Source organism: Macrosteles quadrilineatus, unplaced genomic scaffold (genome assembly GCF_028750875.1).
Source record: "Macrosteles quadrilineatus isolate MER2022 unplaced genomic scaffold, UCM_ALF_1.0 Scaffold_1__1_contigs__length_201487025, whole genome shotgun sequence".
NCBI classification, from domain to species: domain Eukaryota; kingdom Metazoa; phylum Arthropoda; class Insecta; order Hemiptera; family Cicadellidae; genus Macrosteles; species Macrosteles quadrilineatus.
This window is the reverse complement of record NW_026542594.1, coordinates 38709929-38732886: the sequence shown is the minus strand read 5'-3', so window position 1 is coordinate 38732886 and position 22958 is coordinate 38709929. Positions and strand designations below refer to the sequence as shown.

General features: G+C 34.2%; 1 protein-coding gene across 4 annotated transcripts in view; it reads left to right on the top strand.

Moving 5' to 3' along the window:
• Positions 1–20523, top strand: part of LOC128982785 (inositol polyphosphate 5-phosphatase K-like) — an 88285-nt gene extending 67762 nt beyond the window's left edge. The window contains exons 7-11 of one of the 4 annotated variants that reach the window (XM_054401787.1): positions 4390–4543; positions 6989–7132; positions 13376–13606; positions 15285–15420; positions 18960–19074. In XM_054401787.1, coding sequence (XP_054257762.1) covers positions 4390–4543; positions 6989–7132; positions 13376–13606; positions 15285–15377 — 622 coding nt within the window. In that variant the 3' untranslated portion in view covers positions 15378–15420; positions 18960–19074. Of the gene's footprint in view, positions 1–4389; positions 4544–6988; positions 7133–13375; positions 13607–15284; positions 18826–18959 lie in introns of those variants that run through there. The other 3 variants (XM_054401785.1, XM_054401784.1, XM_054401786.1) reach the window with 3 other exon arrangements.
• Positions 20524–22958: the final 2435 nt, after the last annotated feature.

The window sequence follows — 22958 nt, the reverse complement described above, 5'->3', positions numbered from 1 at the left end:
GTGAGATGATGGACGGATTCCGCCAGAGCCACATGTTTAACCATGTTTGTCCATGTAAATTGATTTCGCCCTTCTTAACTTGTTGCCTCCCAAACATTTGTTTCCGAACAAGGTTGCTAAAAATGAAGCCCAACCAGGAGGAATGACAAAGTCATTTAAGGATTTATCCAAAACATGGTCATCTTTAATGAATTCTTCACAAGGAAATTTGTTTTTATGCATTTCTTCTTTCAATGATACTGCTGCACATTTCAATGACTTTTCCAAGCTATCTAACTCTCTAATTTTCTCAGCCATTTGTTCCATTGGAATGTTAGACATCATTACTAAAGACGGCTTAGAGCGGTCAGATGGATGTGAAAAAATAACTTGTTTGCCAAACTTATCAATTAATAGATTTTTTGTAATTCGGTTTTCAATTTTTGCTCCATCAACCCCACAAATTTCAATTAACCGATTGGTTAGATATGTTAGTTCATAAGCCTGATTTTCAAATCCAGTGCCTATTTCTTCCAACAACTTGTCCATTGATGTTTTCAAAATATCATGTGGTATCGTTTCAGACGGGCGTCCAGGTTTACGTCCAGAACATGTTCTTGCATAGGTGTAATCTCTTAAACACGACTTGTGGTACCTTTTTCTTTGGGCAAATAACTCTTCAGCAGATTTACAAGTGCAAATTCTGGTATATACATCGTCTTTTTTTTCCTTTGCAGCAAAAAGAAACTTTTCAGCTGCAGGTCTTTCACATAAAAGAAACAGTTTTTCGTCTTTCCTTCTGCTTCTTTTTGAACAAACAACACACACCATTTTATCTGTTTTTTGGACATTCCTACGCCTAAAAGTATTTTGTTGGTCGTTTGGAAAATTAAAATGTACATTCATATTTAATTCCTGAGCGGATAACACAACCTCTCTTCTTTTGATTTTTTCTTCGCTAATATAACTAGCAAGACAACATCTGTGCCAGGAAAAAGGTTGACGTTCTTCGTCTGGGTGGTATAAGTTTTCCAAACGTTTTGAAACATCATCTTTTCGACGCTCAGCTGCACGGTGCACAGTTACATACGTTTCCACTCTTGGTTGACGAACAATATTGTATGTACCATTACAGAATATACAATAATATTCATCGTCTGAGTACTTTCTCTTAAAAGAAACAACAAAAACCACCATTTCACTGCCGTACTACATTTTAAAACACAAAACATTCACAAAAATTCGCGCACGACCAGAAATAAAAACGTCTAATATTCAAAATTAAAAGTAAACAAAGGATCAGCTGTTTATTTCTGGAGTTAATTGCTATTAGTTGCCTGGGAAGCCGCAAGGGTGCGCAAAGATCACAATTGTCTAAACGCAGACAAAGAGCGCCAGCGGTTGCTGTTACGTCTATATTGCCTATGATAGCTACGGAAAAACTTTTACCTGTATGTTTGAATATATTCACCAACTGAAAGTCGTAAAATATTATAAGACATTTAAACTGTGTATTATAAATTGTATAACAACATTTATTCGTGATTTCGGACTTATTTCGTGAGTAAATACTCAAATATAATCAGCTCAACGTATATTTTGTATGTTTTAAAAGTAAAATCTTTATTAAAATCTAATTTATCACTTTATCGAACGGGATAGCACTATAAGTGTTATATATACTTTTGAAGCAAATTTCTTCTTCTTTTAAACTATAAAATTAAAATTATCAAAATCAGACGGAAAACGGTGGAGTTATTAGCATTTTACTCGATCAAGGTCAAGTCAGGTGGTCCGCTATATTGGATGGCAGCCATATTGGTACTCGACCAACTCCGATCGTGGCAACATGCGTTTTCTTACTGTCCCAAGTGTCCTTAACAACAATCAAAAGAGAAAGTGCGTCCGAATAATTTTGCATACTCAACCCCAACCCCGGCCTGGTCTATTCCAAATTTTTCATGTTTACATTTTGAAAGAATGTAAATATATAAATTAATTTAAGTCAGCTGTAAATACTTAAATTTGACAGTTCAAAGAGCAGAGGTTAAGAGGTACAGGTTAAGCTGCTGAATTTTTATTTCAGGATTAGTGTTGCCAACAGTGTTATTTTGAGGCTTCTGATTGGCTGAGGGAACACCATTACCGCATCGATACGGGTTTGTTGACATCGGCCTTGGTGATATAGTAGATAGAGTGCTGGGCTGATAAATTGAAGGAGCCGGGTTCAAATCCTATCCGTGGCACTAATTTTTTTGTCTTGGATTTTTCATTATCAGCAAGTTTGGTTGGTTTGGTTAGGTTATGACAGTTTAATTTTATAATTAAAACATTATAAAAGTGAATCTAAGCCATTTATAGTTTTATTTTATGAACAGAACTATTTTTTCGATTAAACCTTCATTCGATTTTTCATTATCAGCAAGTCTGGTTAGTTTGGTTAGGTTATGACAGTATAATTTTACAATAAAAAAATTATAAAATAGAATTTAAGGCATTTGTAATTTTATTTTATGAACAGAACTATTTTTTCGATTAATAAACCTTCATTAGATTTTTTCATCATCAGCACGTTTGGTTGGTTTGGTTAGGTTATGACGGTTTAATTTCAGGGTCGCCGGAATTTTATCCCCCTGGAATTTTACCCCCTGGGCATAGCTGACGTCACTATGACGTAGTAACCTGATGTGCCAAAAGTTTGTTCGCTGCCGGAATTTTACCCCCGCGGATTTAAAAGTCTAATGAAAATAGCCAGAGCGTGATTAATTTGATTAGTAATAAAAACCGGAATTTTACCCCCCGTCCATATAACTAGCGTTTAGACAACTGAAGATGTACGGGCCGGATTTTTACCCCCCCGAATTTTACCCCCGGAATTTTACCCCCTGGTCGATTTTTGAAATTGAATGATTGATTTTCTTATTTATGTTTTTAATTAATTGTAAACATTTCATTATTTAGTAGCCTATCTTTATTTATTTATTTTGTAAAGAAATGTTCAAAACAATTATCATTCAGTTGATTGTTTATACGTCATATTAACCAACTGTTGGCTTCAAAGATCGAATCCTAATACTAGAACATCAACATTAAAATTAAAAACCTGTTCAATTAGTTAATGTTACAAATAAATTAATATAAGCTACTTAATAATAAAATGTTTACTATTAAATTAAAACAGAATGAAGATAATTAATCATTCTCACTAATATTATATATCTGGCCAGGGGGTAAAATTCCGGGTGTAAAAATCCGGGGGTAAAAATCCGGGGGGTAAAATTCCGGGGGTAAAAATCCGGGCCGTACACTCTAGGTTTTTATAATTTGATGTGTTTTGATTAAATTCACAACCGTGAAAATATATGTTTAATTCCGCGTTTAATCCATCGAGCTGATGTCGCGAAACTCAAAAGCTCGCGGCCGGAATTTTACCCCCTGGTTTGTGACGTCACGTTTACCCAGGGGGTAAAATTCCAGGGGGATAAAAATCCGCTACCCCTAATTTCATAATAAAAAATTATAAAATTGAATCTGAGGCATTTATAATTTTATTTTATGAACAAAACTAATTTTTCAATTAGTAAACCTTCATTATAGTCAATCAGAAGCCTCTAAATGACACTGTTGGCAAAACTAATCCTGAAAAACAAATTGTGCGGTTATGCTCCCAAGAGATTCTTTATACAAACAAACATTTCAAAATAAAGATAAACAATCTGATTGCAGATATAAAGGTCTTTGTTAATAATGTCAATTGTTATTTATTTAGTATTCTATAAAGTAAACAATACATTCAATAGATTGATATATTTATAGTTAGTAGGTAGGCCATACATTCAATCTAATACATAATTATATGAAAGGAAACTCAAATAAACCTTAGATTTCCCACATGCCTCTGTCTTAATCTGATATAGATGCTTGAAATAGATTTAACATCCACACACATTAAAAACTAAAAAGTAGAAAATAATTTATAAATAAAAAACTTGTTTAAAACAAAACGTTTTTAAATACACTAAAAAGTAGAAAATAATTTATAAATATGTGGAGAGTATACTGTAAATACTTGTAAGATACTTGTAAAACCAAAAACGTGGGGTGCATGCAATTGATAATAATACATTAATTCAATAGATGAAGGTACAGTAATTGTAAACTATATCTTGCATATGCACCCCACGTTTTTCGTTTGAAATCTTACAAGCATTTATACTCTCCACATATTTATAAATTATTTTCTACTTTTTAGTGCGTTTAAAACGTTTTGTTTTAAAAAAGTTTTTTATTTATAAATTATTTACAAGTATCATTGTGGCACTCATCATGAACATCATACCACCGTTCTTTTGCTGTACATTAATCCTTACTATGGATTGCTAATGTGAATGTGATTGTTGTCGCTAACAGCAGGCGGCTAGCATGGACAGATCGAGTGCTGTACAAAGTCAACAAAGACAACTACCAAAATGTTACATTGAGTGCTACCCAAACCAGCTACAACAGTGTGGAGTCCTACACCATCAGTGACCACAAGCCTGTGTATGCTGAGTTTGATATCAAGGTAAGCAATCCATGTGTTCAAGGAAAAAGCTCTGTAAATCTTGAGTGTTGGATATTTTATGTGACTGTGAAATTTAGAATAATTGCTAACGGCATGTGGCCAAGCGTGACTGTGAGAGATGATGATGATGTCAAATAAATACTCAAGAGGATTGCCCCGATTGAGACAAATTATTCCAGATGTAGCTGTGACTCTGTTTTTAAAATGTTAAAGAATCAGTCATAATGCTTAGAATGGATTCAAAACCAAGCAGGGCCGGCGAGAGCCGTCAGGGGCCCCTGGACTGAGCGATCCCGGGCCCCCTATTTTCCTGACTAAGTCCAGCCGCCTCCGTGCCATTTTGTTACACAAATAACAATAGATTTCTTAAATGCTTGATAGTTTGATTAATTCACGTGATCACAATAATTGCAACTTTATTCAAGTCAAAAAACTAACAAGTCAAGACTTTAATTACACAATCTAAGTCAAATATTACTTAGTGAACTGAAAAACTATCCTAAAATGTTTGATTTTGGCAGATTACATGTACAGTAAAAATTTTACATTTGACAGAGCTGGGCCCCGTGGCTCTGGTCCCCCCTGCCCCACCCTCTAGCCGGCCCTGAAATTAAGAGAATAAAAGTCAGAATGCAGTATATTATTCGTGGTAAGTGCTATGAAAACATAAAAAATAAACGGTTGATCCAACATGGTAAAAATATATAACAAACCAATAAAAACACATCAATATTGTGTAAACACTAAACAGACATAAATGTCATTATTTGCACACTAACATCAAGAAAATACAATATTTTGCAGTCATTAATATTGTTTAGTCATCACATTTTAAGCCATTAACCTTAGTCATTGACTATTGGATACTGAAGTTGTATTGATAGTCAAACTCTTAGTTCAACTATACCAACTGTAACATTCAAAATCACAGCTAACTAAAACTCAACAAAAAAATAACCAAACACTGTACAGCATTAAATGACTCATAGAACCAAACAGTTGAATGTCTTGAAAGCTACTACTAGTGACATGCCGGTAGGTAACTACTAGGCCAACGCTATCAGTACTTCAGAACAGAGACATGTCAATGATAATAATCAACTAGCATTAATATTCTTGTTGTTGAAAACAAATCATATTGAAACCGATAAAAAAATTATGATATGGGCAGGAGGTAACATTCTGGCAGTTATTACTTATCTAATCACGCTCTTGTCTATTTTCATTAGACTCACAAATAAAGGGGGGAAAGTTTTGTGTGCAAACCGCTCAGATTAATACGTCATTGTGACGTCAGCTCTGCTCTGGGGGTAAAATTCAAGGGGGGATACAATTCCGGCGACTCTTTAAGATTCTATAATACCTGAAATTATGTCATAAACCAGCTAAACCGCAACTTTTTGAACCATCCATTTCTACAAATAAATGATTGGGCTTCAATTTATATATATTTTTAGGTAGTTTAGTATTATAATTAGGTATATCTTTATACCAATCATATTTCTGTGTCTTAGTGCTATTCTATGCTAGCCTGTAAAACAAATAACTCACCCTGTACATATTTGATCATATACTTCTTTCTTAACCCTCCGAGTGTCATGCGTCGCTGCAGCGACTCACGAACACTGTTTACGGCAAAGGCTCTATGACTGACTGAATCGGATTGAACTGGATCGAGTTAGGTATCGTTCTTTTCCTTAAAATTTAAGCTTTCTCCAGAGGTCTGTCTCAGCGCTGTATGTTCTCTGAGCCGATCGTAATTGTAGCAGACAGCTGACGTGCGTATTTGTAAACAGGTTAGTTAACCTCGGACCGATGACTGATGTGTTTTATTACGTTTATCATTGTTTTAGTGTTAAAAATCAAAAGTAGTGATATACGTGGTGCATTATAAGAAGATTTAAGTGATTTTGAAGGGCTGGTTGATGATCCTGAAGAAGTAGGTAGTGATATTGATGTAAATTATCAGCCAGATTCCTAGCTATGGTTAGGCTATGCATTCTTAGCTAAACACAATGTACTGAAATCTGTTTTTCACTCATAACTTATTTATTTGATAACTTACCTCACTATATGATTATATATTTGTAATCCTCATAAAATTTAGAACAAAGTGGCTATTTTCAAATATTTATAGGCCTATAATTTATACAATTTCATTGAGCGCAAACTTATTTTTTTTTTTTTAAATTTTCCAAAATATTTTTTTTACCTAAAAATTGTTTTTTAAACAAATGTTCCTTATGTTTTATATATAATATTGAAGCCCATGATTTTCCAAACAAAATGGTATATAGATTAGTATAATTAACATTGTTTTCAAGCTTCTCAGATCCGTTTTAATAAAACCTTGCAAATGAGCTAAAAATAGGCAGACATTAAGGCCAAAACAAGGGACACTCGGAGGGTTAATGAACTATAACTGATACTGTTTTATGTTTGTAGGTGTTCAGTGACTACTCAGATAGAGAGGTCTCCTTTGCTTCCATCGACACTTGGTATTTAGATGAAGAGAACTCTGTTGTCTGTCATCTACCTTCAGATGTCAATCCATCAATATGGGATTGGGTTGGAATATTTCAGGTAATTGTGAGTGTTTTAGTTTGATCTACTATTATGTACTTTAACTAATTTAATACAATATTAAATTGTGCTCATAATGTTCACTGTGTAGTGTATATTTATTACTGAATAACTTCACATAAACATAAATAAAAACAACAACAAATAATCAACTGATCAGCTGGATTATAAATGGGGACAGTCTTTGGAAATATGTATCAACTCTCCCCGCCTAAATTTCACATTTTAGAAGCTGATCGATATGCCTCCTCCACACAGTCCCGTCTTCCATTTTGACTTGGTATAAGAGGGTACCTTCTCTTCCAATGATAGTTCCAAAGCACCATTTACGTTTAGGACTTGAGTAGTCTCGAGCTCGTACGCCGTCTCCCACTTGAAATTGTCTGCGCACAGCCATTGCACTTCTTGCTGACTTGTTACATTGAGGAAGCAATAATCCTAAGTGTGTTCTTATCTCTCTTCCATACATTAAACTGTAAGCATTTGACCCGGTTGAGTTAGGGGATTGACGAAGTTGCATGAAAAGCCTATACAGAATGGTCTGGACCTAGCATTACAATTTTTTTCGGGTGGTAGAGCAACACAAGTGTGACACAAATCCACAATTTAAAAAAATATATTCCATACACCCACTTGCGGAAATATTGTTTTGATTTTTTTAGAAAAACCTGTACATTTACTACACAACATTTTAAAATTCCTATAGTATTTTCATACATTTTTATAACTTTGACACTACCATCATATTCTCCATTAAATTCTATGTAAGAATAGACAGCTTTTGGTGAGCCTGACTATGACACAGCATTTCAAGAGTTCACAGAAGATTTTAAGAAAAAAGGATACCAACAACTAATATGCTCAGCTATGTGCTGTGTCAGAGAGATATGGTACCTCTAGAGTATTTTGTAAACCAAATATTGGAGTTCCAAAAAATTACCAAATCTACAGTTAAAATAATTGTTCATGAACAAATAAGCTACAGAGTTCTGAACAAGGGATTGAGTCATGTTGAGTTTAAGAACAAACTGAAAAATTTAATCTCAATGAAAAATAATTCGTCAGCTGCAACAATGATCTCGTCAGGAGTCAGAAGCCATTCAGGTAAACCCTTTGACACCAGAAGCACAACGGTTGCCAGGCCGGCAGCTCCAGGACCACACCTACATGATGTCAACAGCACCATGGACAATGCAACTACACAGGTCAACCAAACACAGTCTATGGGTGAATACACAACAATATCGACCCACCACCAAACTACGCAGGTCAACCTACCACAGCCTATGGGTGAATACACAACAATATCGACCCACCAACCCGCTCAGAAGAATGTGTCCAGTGAGAGTGATATAGGCTTATGTGCTGTTGGTGTCAATGAAGATCCTTGTCTGAGAAGTGTTGGTTTTAACCTCCTGCCACCCAATTCCTCTTTAAACTCCTTAGGAGTTATGGAAAGGATTGCAACTTAATCGCAACAACCTCAAATTCTGATTTCGATAAAATAAATAACCTTAATAGAATTAGAATATTCCACCAAAACATAGAAAGCTTAATGTTGAACCATTGGAAGTAATTTTAAATGAAATTAACACGTTCGCCGCGGTCATTGCTACAGACCGATGTATACATTTGAATCTTACACATAGACCGGCTGTCACTTGGATAACAGTACACACAGACCACGGGCGAAAACCTTTAAAACAGTGATCATTTACATTGTAGTACGCTACAATCGTGTTTGTAAATAATTTATTCTTGTTTTGTTGTATTTTTTATAACCTTTTGTAATGTCGCATATTTGCGACGCCCGGTCTACAGCATAGACAATAGTGAAAATTATCATAGTTTAATTGAAATAGACCAAACGTCGCATATATGCGACAGTTCATATTGTTGTGTTTTGAGGTGAAAGTATGTAAAAAAAAAAAAACAGATTATTCAAGAACAGTTTATATATAACTGAACAAATATAAAAGCTACATAGGATAATGCAACATACATACAGTGATGTAGAAAAGTAAAGGCCAGTTTTTCCAACTATCATATGACGTCACCAATCATCATATCCACAGACCAAGCGACGCAGTTGTGCGTCAGACATCTCTGTAGACCACTGCAGGGAATTCAGTGCCTTCAAATAGACCGTTACAAAGATATAACCATTTTAATAACATTAGAACACCGACGCAAATATGCGACGGCAGTCTATGGGTGGAAACCGGGCGTCGCATATGTGCGTCGCTGGTCCATGTGAATGACAAATTTTGTACTATTGCAGTAGCGAACGTGTTAAACCTCACATTAGTTTTGTCAGAACACAATCTAAAAGATAGCGAGATAAGCAGATTAAATGTGGCAAATTTTTCTGTGAATTCTTACTACTGCAGACAAACTGCTTCAAAGGGAACTGCTGAAGTGGGCTGAACATATTCAAAGTGTAAGGAGTAAGGTCAGGAAATACATGTTTGCCTTTAGACAAATGAATGGAATTCTAACCTTAAAAGAAATTAAAATTGCCTATCTTTGCTTTCATTTGGGATTATAGCCTGGGGGGATGTTTTAAAAGTTTGCTCGAACCTCTAAATATTGCTCATAGGTCACTTTTAAAGATTGGTTTTGGTAAATCTAAGCGATTTCCGTCTGCACCCTATTTAAGGAAACATCAATTCTTACAGTTCGCAAACTATATATCAAATGTTTACTAATTAACATTTTCAAGAATTGCACTAGAATATTTAATGAAACCTCACATTCTCATAACACCAGATGCCAGATCCTCATCTCAAGTCCACATTACTTCACTTCAGGTATACAACACTTTTTCAACAACAAATTCTTTTTATATATCTCACATAGTTTATCAAAATTTTTGTAAATACTATCCTGAATTAAATTTATTTGATGCCACATCTATTGTCTCTTTTAAACGTCTTGTTAAAGAATGGCTACTTAGTTTAAATACGTACGAGGCTGATCTTATTATTAATTACTTCATCTTACCGGCGCGACGGGATCGGCCCGCGACCCTTGACTTGACTTTGACCTCAACATTGACGGCACACCCTAGCCGCTCCCTCTCCGACGCTTCTATTGTTGGATGATAATTGCATGTTCTTTTTCGTTGTAGAGTACTGTCACTTGTTGCATTACTATTTCTTAACTGCTGAAAGTCATTTAAATATACTTTTCACTCATAAAAATATAATAAAACTAAAGTGCACCACTTAATTTTATTCAATCTTTATAGCAACTTAGCAGACGCACAGGCACAACCTATGTCTGCTAATTCCAGGACTAAATAGATAGGAACAACCTTTGACACATCATGATATAGTTAATTAGTTTAGTTTTGCATAAAACCCTTTTTCTTTTTTGTATATTTGGTTGTGTAATTTTTAGGGATGGACGGGTCCCGAAATTTCGGGAATTTTTCGGGAAAAAAATATTCCCGATTATCGGGACGGGATTACATTTGACTCGGGAATTTTTCGGGACGGGATTTGGTCCGATCGTCGGCGATTTTTCCGCTTCGCGAGTGCCGATAACGCCGTTATTGCGAGCGATAGGTCCGCGAACGCAGGAGACGAAGTCATTTCGACGATTACGCCGTGACCGCGGAGTCCTACCGACGACCGCGCCGTGACCGCGAGTCATACCGACGATCGCGCCGTGACCGCGAGTCATACCGACGATCGCGCCGTGACCGCGAGTCATACCGACGATCGCGCCGTGACCGCGGAGTCCTACCGACGATCGCGCCGTGACCGCGAGTCATACCGACGATCACGCCGTGACCACGGAGTCCTACCGACGATCGCGCCGTGACCGCGGAAACCTACCGACGATGGCGCCGTGACCGCGAGTCATACCGACGATCGCGTCGTGACCGCGAGTCATGACGACGATCGCGCCGTGACCGTGGAGTCATACCGACGATAACCCCGTGACAGCGAGTCATGCTGACGATCGCGCCGTGACCGTGGAGTCATACCGACGATAACCCCGTGACCGCGGAGTCATACCGACGATCGCGCCGTGACCGCAAGTCATACCGACGATCGTGCCGTGACCGCGAGTCATGACGACGATCGCGCCGTGACCGTGGAGTCATACTGACGATAACCCCGTGACCGCGAAGTCATACCGACGATCGCGCCGTGACCGCGAGTCATGACGACGATCGCGCCATGACCGTGAGTCATACAGACAATCACCTCGTGACCCGCGAGTCACAAGTTTCTATAGGTACCTGTAAATTGTTACCCATTTTTTGGTTTTTATAGATCAGTGCCACAAATGGTAAAAATTGATTTCGTATGTCTTTTTTGGTAACTGCAATACAGTACTTTCTTTTTATGCACAGAAAAAAATCCCGTCCCGTCCCGTCCCGAAAATTGGGAAGGAAATAAAAATCCCGTCCCGTCCCGTCCCGAACTAAAAATTCAATCCCGTCCATCCCTAGTAATTTTATATATGTGGTGGAATAAATTAATTAATTAATTCATTCATTCAAGTTTTAGTCTAGTGCACCAACATCACCATATGCATTCTAGCAAATGTATTTCCCCGAACGCCGAAACACGTTGTAGTTTCAGAAAACCCTTTTTCATTGTTCGACATAACTATACTAATTATTTTATGAATATCGAATAATATTTGGTCCCACAGACCGACGTCACCAAAATAGGTACTTTGCTTATTAACTCTTATAACCATTTCCCCCCAATTTTTTGACTAATAAAAAAGAATAAATTTTTAATTTCCATGATTTAGTTTTAAGATTAACCCTTCATAATTACAAAAATTATTTAGATATTAGGTTTTTATATTTAGGTTTAATTGCTGAATTCTTTTCTGTGTTGTGTTTGAAGGGCTTTGATTTATTATTTAGTTTATCATCGATTAATCAAAAGAGAATCTTTTACTGACTTGCACAAAAAAACGGCATGTAAACTGCGAACTCAATTAGGCCTGTTACCATCTCCCACCTTCAACAACAAAACCAAGAAATCAGAAAACACCAAATAAAAAAGATCAATACAAATCCTTCTTCTCCTATGTCTAGATTGCGCACAATTATGTGCACCAGGTTCGCTAGTGTTCATTATTTTATCTAAATCTGTTGACATGTCCACTCCTATGATGGTTTATTATGGTTATGTCAATCACTTTTTTTAATTATGGTGTTATCTTCTGGGGAAATTCAGATAAGAAAAAGAGTGTTTTTATTGCAGGAGAGTATTATTCGTATTATTTTTGGATATGAATGAAAATATGCGTAAGAGTTTTTTTTTTATCACAACATTTTTCTTTTCCCAGTATATACATGTATAGTTTGATTTTGTACACAAGACAAAATTTAATAAATTTTCCAAATAACTCTGATTTTTACAACTATAACACAAGACAAAAGAACACCCTTACATACTCTAGACATAGAACTTCCACCATTGAAAATCCTCTATATTACTCTGATATAAAATTATATAGTAGCCTGCCTATGACCAAGAAGGGTTTGACGGACTTAACTATTTAAAATCAGTTTATCCAATTTTTTTAAGATGGATAAATGCTGCTACAGGATTGTGACATTTTCAATTACAGTTATTAGTCATTCAAATCAATAGTTTGTTGTAATAGTTGTACCGTATAGTAGTTGTTAGGGAGAAAGATGTATACATATTATATAACCTATAGCACTCAATTAATTATTGCTGCAAATATGCCAAATGTATATGTTTAATTGTTGACTTGACACAATTCATGTACAAAAATGTACTTTTTAAATAAAGGATTTTTTGATTTGATTTGATTTTTTATTCAGGCGTAATCGTGAACATCTTCCACCGCTAAGGCGAGGTCATTGTCTCCGACAATCGTGGCAAAATTGTCATTATTTCCGTGCTTTCGGAAGTATGCGCTCGGCTCGGCTCAACTTGACCCAAGCAAGGCCCGATTATTATTTTCGGTCCGTATCGATCCCTCGAATCAACTGTTGGCCCAACCCAACCCAAAAATATCGGGAACTAGCAACTGGGAATTATGACCAAGAAAACCAGGTCTTGCTGCTGGGAAAACAGGGAAAAATTAATGAATTTTTCTAAAAGTTCTGTAGCCACCCTGGTCTGTATCCTATATTATAGTCTCTCCTTCATAAAGAAAATCTAATAGAATATTATTAAGAAGGATAAGATTTGGGAAGATATCTAGGCGACATTAAATACTTACTTATACCACTTGTTCTAGGATGGGCTTATAAACCTGCAAGACTATGTGTCCTACATCTACCTGCCTTATCAACGAGATGATCGAATATCACAATCAGGCACCAACGTCACTCTCAGGTTTCCCCCGACCTCTGTCAGAGAGCCAGGACTGTATAGACTGTTGTACTTCACTAGAGATGCTAGCAGTCTGCTTGGTGTGTCGGCACCTTTTAGTGCTATACATCGACCTGGTGGTGTTCTCACATCAACGGTAGGCTCTCTTACTGACTGGTGATTGGTGAAACAATCAAGTTTACTTGGGCAGAGTATTTGTTTATGGGGAAACCTGTAAAGGACTTCCTTTGTTTTTCCCCATTTCCCTTCTGTGTCATGACTTTATTTTTTTATTTCACCCTATTTTACTTGTCAAGCACAATTAAGTGAGTTTTTGATATGATTGAACTCTAATAACCATAGAGGAGTTTATAGCAATATCTTGTCATAGTGAGAAGTATACAGTCTGTATTACCGTGGATGTCGTTCAGAATATTGCTTAGTCTGTTAATGACTGCAATGTAGTCCTGTAGCTGTTGGGAAGGTCATCTGTTAATTGTATTTTTAATTTGGGTGATGGAAAGGTAGCTTCATGTGTGTTAACCATATATTCTTGCATGGGAAATTATTTTTCCTTTCTTATTTTTTTAACAAATATTTTTTTTAAGTTCCTTCACTTAACATTCTTTAAATGCAAGTTTGATGAAGGATAGATCCCCTATTTCTATTCCTGATCTCAAAAACATTAAATAATGACAAAGAGATTTATTGTGTGCAGTGGGTTCTAATTTGAAAGTATCTGTGTATTCACCTGTAACTTAAACTGAAATTATGTTTTTCAAATATACAAGTACTTCACCTTTAAAAGATGTGAATAGTTGATATGCTATTTATATTATCTAATATTGTCCGGTTTTATTCATCTCAGCCTTCACCCTTGAAAAGTTAATACTGTGTTAACACTGTCTTTGACAGTGTAGTGGCACCACACTGTTAATAGTTTTACTTTTAACTAACAAAAACATTAAGATATTAAAATACAGTATTTGGTTGCTGCATAACGTATTAACCTAATTTCTACATGTAACTTGTCTACAAGTTGAAATGTAACGAAATCAGTTTTGCCATCTCTTGGGTTTCTTTTCTTCACTTACTAATATGACTGTAGCTTACTTATTAAACTTTTGATTGGACTGAAATAAAGTATTTTGTTAGGTTACCTTTTTTTAGTTTTTTTTTTTTACTATTAACCTGCCTGGACAGCTTGCATGTTTACTTGCATGTACCTAAATATTTGAGCAGTTTATAATTTTATTTTTATAAAGTTTGAAATTAAGAAGAAATATGGTTCTTGGTTTTTGACTATAACTGGTTTTTCTTTGGTAATTTCGTGATGATAAACGTCTTTGACTTTGAAAACTTTTTTTTAGGTAACAGTCAATATTTACCGAGCTACCATATTATGTTTGACTTGGTCAAAAAAAAACATTGAATTTTTAGGCATTAAAAACGTTTAATAATTGTTCATGCTATCTTTTAAGAATCAATGTTCAAACAAACCCTTGATTAACTGTCACTCGGTTAGCCTTTCATAATATTTATATACTATTTCAATTGAATTAACATTTTACAGTAAAGTCATTTGTAAAAATAATATTAGGCATGATTAGGGGTTGTTGCATGACAAATTCCTTATACATATTATGAATCTCATCCTTGTACAGTACAAAGAAGTTCATGAGTCCAAAGATACTGTAGACAAAACTCTGAAACGTTAGCTTCAGTATGTGATACGTCACTGTTTTTTGTCATTGCTGAATTTGAGCAAATCATAAACTTTTGGAAATTGTTGTGGAAAACCAATTCCTTGCCCTGACACCAGTCTACTTCAACAGGTCACACGAAGAATCCCAAATTCCGCTGTACAAGTCTGTCAACGAGCTGCGTCTAATGCTGTCGCTCTTCACAACAATCTCTACACTACTTGACTTACAACACTTCTCATACATTCCTACATCCTCATTGTATAAAGTAAAACGTTGTTATATCACATCACAGAGTTATTATCTTAAAAATTAACATAACAATGTTTAAAATTAACAAATATCATTTTTATAAACGCCGATGTTCGGTTTTGCAATTAACTTGTCTATTGGGATGATTCATTTATCATTTATTTGCTTTACCTTTTTTACTGAGTACTTAACAAAGAAATCCCGTCTTATCAACCTATCTTGATTCTGTTATTTGTATTCCTTTTCGAAATTCTTATACAGTTGACTCCCTGTTATCTGGACACCTTTTAACCGGACATCGGTTTAACCTGACTACACTCAGCGGAAATGTCATCTCTTTGACCGGACAATGTTTATCAGCACATCGGTTTAACCGGACTTGATCGACAGGAAGTGGGCAGTACTGAAACGACTGTTCTTGTGGGAAAGATTTGAGACCAGTGATCAAGTGTATAAACCCAATGCTCTCCTAAATTTAAGTCAAATATTTGGGTTTCATGGATTTAAATGGTCTGTTTTAATGAATTTTTGGGGACGTCGGTTTAACCGGAAAACTCAATATCTGGACTGGTCTCGGTCCCGAGGAGTCCAAATAAGAGGGGGTCTACTGTAGAGTAAAGGTTGATGGTTTCTTGGCAGATAAACAGGGTACCGGTAAAAGCTTTCTTTTCCCTGGTAGGTTACTTGATGCGTTGCAAGCATAAAGGGTGTTTATGTTACTGATGGTAGATCTAGTTTTACAGTTATAGTTTGTTTACATTTGTCAGGATTCAATTATCATTATGTCAAAATACTAGCCCTCCTGTTTGTTGGTTAGCAAGATTTCTATTCCTCTCTTCTGTTGATAATTCTCTTCGGTGTAAAAAGATACTATGATTGATATCTTCAGATCTATTGTAAGTTGAAGTTGACTAACAAATTCGATATCTTTTAAAAATAAAGGTTAACAAATCCTTTAGAACTGTGATTACATAAAAAACTAGATAGACGTTATAAAATGATAATTACTTATTAAATGACTAAAAAATATAGCTTTTGTATGTCATCTAGAACAACTCGAAAGCTGAGAGTGTATCTTAAAAAAGCAAAGGCGATAAACAAAATAACTCTACAGCCCTTACTGACTTAACCCGTGTTACTCATTAGAGCAATAATCAACAGGGACTACAGGGGGTAGTTATTCTTAGGAAGATCTATGGCCCAAATAGGGTAAAAGATTGGTGGGTAATGTAGAAGCCATTTACCAAGAAAATCTCTAATGACTTGAAACGTATAAAGAATTCATTAGATGGAAAACGTCCACAGATTGGGAGAAACAATTAATTGTTTGAGCATTTTGGAGGACACCTTGGAAGTGGTGATGGAATCGCAATGGCTGTAGAGATGACTGAGAATGTTGACACAAATGTCTGTGATAGCTGACCAATGTTGAAGATGATCTCTGTGATAACTGTTAATTTCAAGCTAAGTGAAGCTTGCTAGAATAAATTACTCTCCAATACCTGCACCTGTAGAGGAGCTCTTCAGCTAGAACTACAGATTTTGATTGTAGCTGTATTTCACATATACAATCCTCACAACCAATCCTTATTTTATAAACATCAGAATACTTGAAAACAATGTAAATGAGGGAAGTTCAAGAAGTAACAGACGTTTTGAAACAAAAATAAACAAAATTACATAATTCAATATTTTTGTAAAACTTCCAAGGTATGCTCTTAAGATTTATTTCTCCCTAATCAGTATTCATATTAGGTCATTTATTTGTTTATCTGTTGCCAAAAACCTTTTGATTCGCTCTGAGTAGCAATCAGCTGTGTGAGACTGTGATTATTGGTTTATCACTGAATCACAATATTGTTTTCTTATTATAAGGAATTTTATCATGAGTTAAGTTTTCGCTGTAATTTCTTGAGAAGAACTTTATGAAATTTGGGGGAAATGTTCAAAGAGTTCCATAACTGTCTAACAATATTGTCATGTTTTGTATTTGGCTTTAGCTTCATTAGACTCACTCAGAATTAGACATGATTTCTGACAGTAAATTTCAATGTGTCAACATAAATGTTGTGACTGCTTGGTAAATAAACAATATATAGAAGATATAATATATACTGAACATCCAAACGCAACTAAATTTGAAGAAATGAGAACTTGTGCAGAAACACCCAGTCCACTGCACTAGACCAAAATGTCTGTAACTTACTGATCAGCCTACATGCAGTATTCCTTATCTGTTCTTATCTTTTTGTAATAGACATGTTTGTCATTTTGTTTAATAAATTACATCAACATCATCCCACATCTTGTAGTATACCTAACAAAGGTCGTGGAATGTAGGGTTCATGTTGACTACGATAGTGGCAATCTAGTAGACTTGGTAAGTTCAGCACTTCCCTATAGAGAAATAGACAGTGAGGTCAGCAGCAGACAGGAACTGCTGAAATTATTGTATCCTAGTCTTGGGTGGCTTAGGTGAAGCAGTAGAATGCTACAATCATCAGTTGTACAGTAAACACAATATTTAGTTTTACTTATTGAAAAAGGAAATTGTTTATAATTTATCTTTACATTTGAGTGCAGTTTTATTTTGTTAAGAATATTACTACATTTACTGTATTTATTTTATCATATTAACTTTTATAAATTTTCTAGTTTGCACTTTACTTAGTTTTGACGAGAGTTTGTTTTCTGGTGTAGGGGATAAATTTTACATAGTTTACTTTGTCCTGCTTTGCTGACTTTATAACATCAATGGTGTTCCGATTACTTTCAACATTATCTGCTGGATTCAGTTACTTTTTTAAGAATTTATATTTATATTTTGAATCTTATTTTAGTGATAATTTTTTTGCGAGTCGTTCAACAAACTAATTACAATCCCGTGTAAATTCAGAATCAATGTGTAAATACTATTTTAGTTTTTTTTTTTTACTCATACAAACAAAAAAGTTATCTTAAGGGTTTAAACGTTTGGTAAAACATAGAAAAGATTTTAAATAATGTAAAATATCGTTGAAAATAAACAATTTCATAATTTATACCTGAATGAAATAGTTATTGTTGTATTTATTTGCTTTCTCTATCAATTAGTTTCTACCTGCTTGTGTGGCTTGAATTAACTTTAGCTTGCTTCTGGTTGTGGTATCTTGCACCGCAAGCAATGATATTTGTTTATATCATGCTTAGTTTGCTTAGCTTTAGTTTTCCAACTAATTTTAACATCCCGCATCTAATTATTTACTGCTAATTTACATTATTACTTTCACTACTTTGTTTAAAGTTCAACTTGGTAAATTATTCTTATAAAAAGTTGATTTTGCTTATTTATTACAATATTAATTTTACACTATCAACTTACACCAAACAATTTAGACTCAACTGTTTTTTTTTTTTTTTTATATCAGTTTGTTAGTCTCGTGGTACTCGATTCACACAAGGCCTTATTACTACACCAAAGACTATTGAATTAATTTTATTAGTCGATTTGTCGATTATATTTGTTTTACAATGAGTTATTGTTGTTGATATTTTGAAAACAATTTATAATTTCAGAATCAGTCAACTGGAGATCTTTCAACCGATTTTGGAATTTCATCGACTTTCATGCTTCTCACTGGACTAAATCTGTTGTTTAGTTATTACTTTAATTTCCGTCTTTTATGAGATATTTTTAATTTTGGCAGACAAGATTTTAACTTCACAGTAAATATTTTTTATCATGCACAAGAAAAATAAAAAAAAAAAAAAACAGCCTCATTCCCTTATGTGGTATAGTTACCTTCCAGACGTAGTTTTAGAGTATATAAATAAAGTTCCCTCATTGTGCTTAATAGTATAATAATGTTAAGGATAAAGTATATATTGGAAGTTATATTTTTAAATGAGGGTTGTGGTATATTTTTAAATGATCTGAGTATTTTAGTACTGAACTGTCACATATTAAGTAGTATACAATTTAGATGCAATGTAAATTTACAGATTCAATTAAAATTCTACGTAATTTGTATTTGTCAATAATTTTTTGTAGAAAATGTTGTGTCTCACCAGTTACCTCAAATACAGTTTTATTTTTACACTTGTTCTGTGATTATTATTTTGCTCAACTCACTAGTCAGGCTACAATAACATCACCAGTTGTGTCCTGTACGGGTTTGAACTCAAGACTTAATTGTAAAAAAAAAAACTTGGAAATACTTTATGCAATTAATTTAACAGATGAATCCAAATGATTTCTGATGAAATGGTGCGGCTGAAACAGTGATTCTAATGCTCTTGTACCTAGTTATTTATTTTGTCATTGAGAGTTTTCTGCAAGGTTTTTGGAGCTCCTACAGCGGGCAAAAATCTTGGTGCGTCTCCATGGGTAGTGTGATTTTGTAAGCACAGTGACATTGTCAAAAAGGTTCCCATTTGAACTAGCACAAAATCCAGAAACATTCTAAACAACTAAAAGTGAGGGAATTTATTAAAGGCGGGCCAATGTTTCCCCCACAGTTAAGGATCTTGGTAGTTTTATAAAAATTTTTGTTCCGTAATTTATAACATACCATTGCTCCTTCAAATGTAAGGGAAGTTTCTATACATGACAAATTTCTATATTTTGACCTTAAAACAACACTAAGGTTTTAAAACATGATTAAGTTTTTTTGAGTTGAGTTTTTCATAGTAAAACAAAATACCCTACTTTTATATGACAATAATCTCGGTAATAAGCACTATCACTTTATACGTTAACTGAATAATTTGACAGTAGTTATCTAAGTAACACTACCTTTGCAAAGACCACCAATGAACCCATAATGATCATTGTTTAAAAACCACACCTAAGGCAGTTGGGTAGAAAAATGTAATTACTCTTAAATAATGAGTGTAGCAGCAATATTTTGTCAATTTATGTTTTGCCCAAAGAGTATCTTGCCTTATAGGTTCCAATAATGTTATGTTATGTATACCTCATCTCACCCTAGGCCAGTGTTTCCCAACCTTTTTCCGTTCAAGGCACACTAACTATATATAGAACACGTTTTTAGTCACAGCACACTTTTCAACAAAAATATCGTTGGTTAAAATTACATTTAATAAGTCATAAAAAACCCCTTTTTTCAAATAAATCTTACTCAGTAAAACCAGTTTTTTACTAGTAAATATATATATATATATATATATATATATATATATATATATATATGTATTTAATATAAAGGTGGGTTTACCAAGGTAAAAAATATAAAACTCACATTTGTTATCCAACATATGTACATTATTAAATGTTTATTAAATGGAAAGTTTTAAATAATAATAAAACATTGAGATTGATTAAAATGTTGTATGAATTCACCAATAATGAGTGAGAAATATTTAATAAACCCTGTTTCAGTTCTAGTGGGAAACTTGTGCTTGACGTTTGTTCATTAAAAATTTCTTTCTTGGACGAATGGTTGACAAGCAGACTCTCATATCGTCTTCCAAAGACTTAAGTTGAGAACGGGTTTTGGTCTTGATTGCATTCATTGATGAGAATGCAGCTTCACAAATGTAGGAAGTAGAAAAGGGCAATATTGCTTTCATGACCTTCTTTGAAATCAACGGATACTCCTTTAGCAAAGGAATCCAAAAAGATGAAATATCAATTTTCACTTTGGTTTTCTTCAGTTTTGATTCTGCTTCTGCATCTTCAACTAATTTGGAGTAGGTACTGTAGCTTTAAACCACGATCAATTTTCAAGTCGATCAGCTCACTTTCTTCATCAGTGGTAAACACTGCAGTCTTGTAAGCAGTTTCAATTAAAGGATTTCTCACCCAGTCCATCGAGGAAATATCAAGGGATGAGAAGTACTTTTTTATAATTTCCTTCAAACAGACGCAGACTTTTCAAAATTGGAAACATGGATTCAACACTGACAAGTAATTCTACGCAAAAGAACGTGCTGTCATGAACGCGCAACTGCTCTTAAAATAGACGTTATGAGATCAAAAATTTTTTAACTACTTAAAATTTCGCGGCACACCTACAAAGGCCTACCGGCACACCAGTGTGCCGCAGCACATCGGTTGGGAAACACTGCCCTAGGCTTATTCATTTATCAGGATGATGCCTTATTTAGGTCAAGTATAAGTTATTGTACACCTTGCAGCTCTACTCTACTAGATATATTTACACTTTTACAAGAATAGTTTACAAGACGGTAAATGATGTGACATTGGCTACCGATTCGACCACAGGATTAATTTATTGTATAAAATTTAAGTAAATACATCAACTAGTGTAGCAAGAAGTGTTTATATTATTTCTATAATACCAGCTTCAAGTCTAGTGCTAATCAATAAGTTAAACTTATTTAGTTAAAAGGTAATGATATTATGGTTTTCTTTTATTAACTAGTTGTAATAAAATAAAAATATAATATTGTGGTTAGGTTGCTAGACATTTCAGGTATTCCATTTCAACACTTTTAAGCATGATAAACAGTTTTTCTTGTGCAATATTTAGTTAAAAAAACTATAAATGTCACTAATAATTGAAGAATGTTTTTTCTTTTTGTTAAGATTTTTTTTCATGCTACCAATAATTTTCTGTATCATTGATTTGTGATCTATCATTTAATGTCAAACCAATTTTTTTAATACACAAACAAATTAGTTTGAAATATAAATTAATTCACTGTCTAACTGACATGTTTACATTTTTCAAAATAATTTGCATTTTCTGTGTATTGTCATACCACAAAAAATATGTTTCTAACAACAATGCTTATCCATCAGATAATTTACCAATTCTATTGAATTAATTTGCCTTTACCAATCCTTGATATTCATATGAGTTTTATTTTTTTAACACCCTATTAATTAAGATAAAGTAGAACCTCGATTAACCGTCACCATTTTAACTGTCTCTCTCTGTTATCCGTCTCCCCGCTACAGTGCTTAGGTTATTTTAAATGTGATTTTATTTCACAGTACGAACATTGAATGAGTATAAAAACAAAATAACAGTTCTGTTATTATGCTTGTATTTAAATAATTTAAATACAAATTAGTATGTGTTGTTCACTTGTACAGGGTTTACTATCTTCCAAAACCTTTTAAATCAACTTAATGTACAGGTTTATAACATGACTTCTGTTATCCGTCTATTCACTTAACCTGGTCCCGAGGGTGACGGTTAATAGTGATTCTACTGTAGTTATCAACAAATTGTAGATTGTCCATGCTTATTTTTCCCAGATTCAAGATAGAATTTTTCATTACTGTATCATTTATAGTTAGGGCCTATAGTATAAAATTCTTATAGAGTAGGTATACCAATAGTGCAATGTAAAAATACAATCTTGTTTTTTTCTGTGATTGGCATATTATTATGGTACAAAGCAAACAACCAATACTGTAATTGTAATTTGTTCTGTGACAATATTAGTGATTATTATTTTTCTAGTTAGGTACCTACTATAGTGATCTTGTTTATTCTTTGGACGTAAACCTAGTTTAAAGATGTGTTGCATTTAAGGAAATATTATTCCTATTACTTGACTGTATTACTAGACAAAGACCAA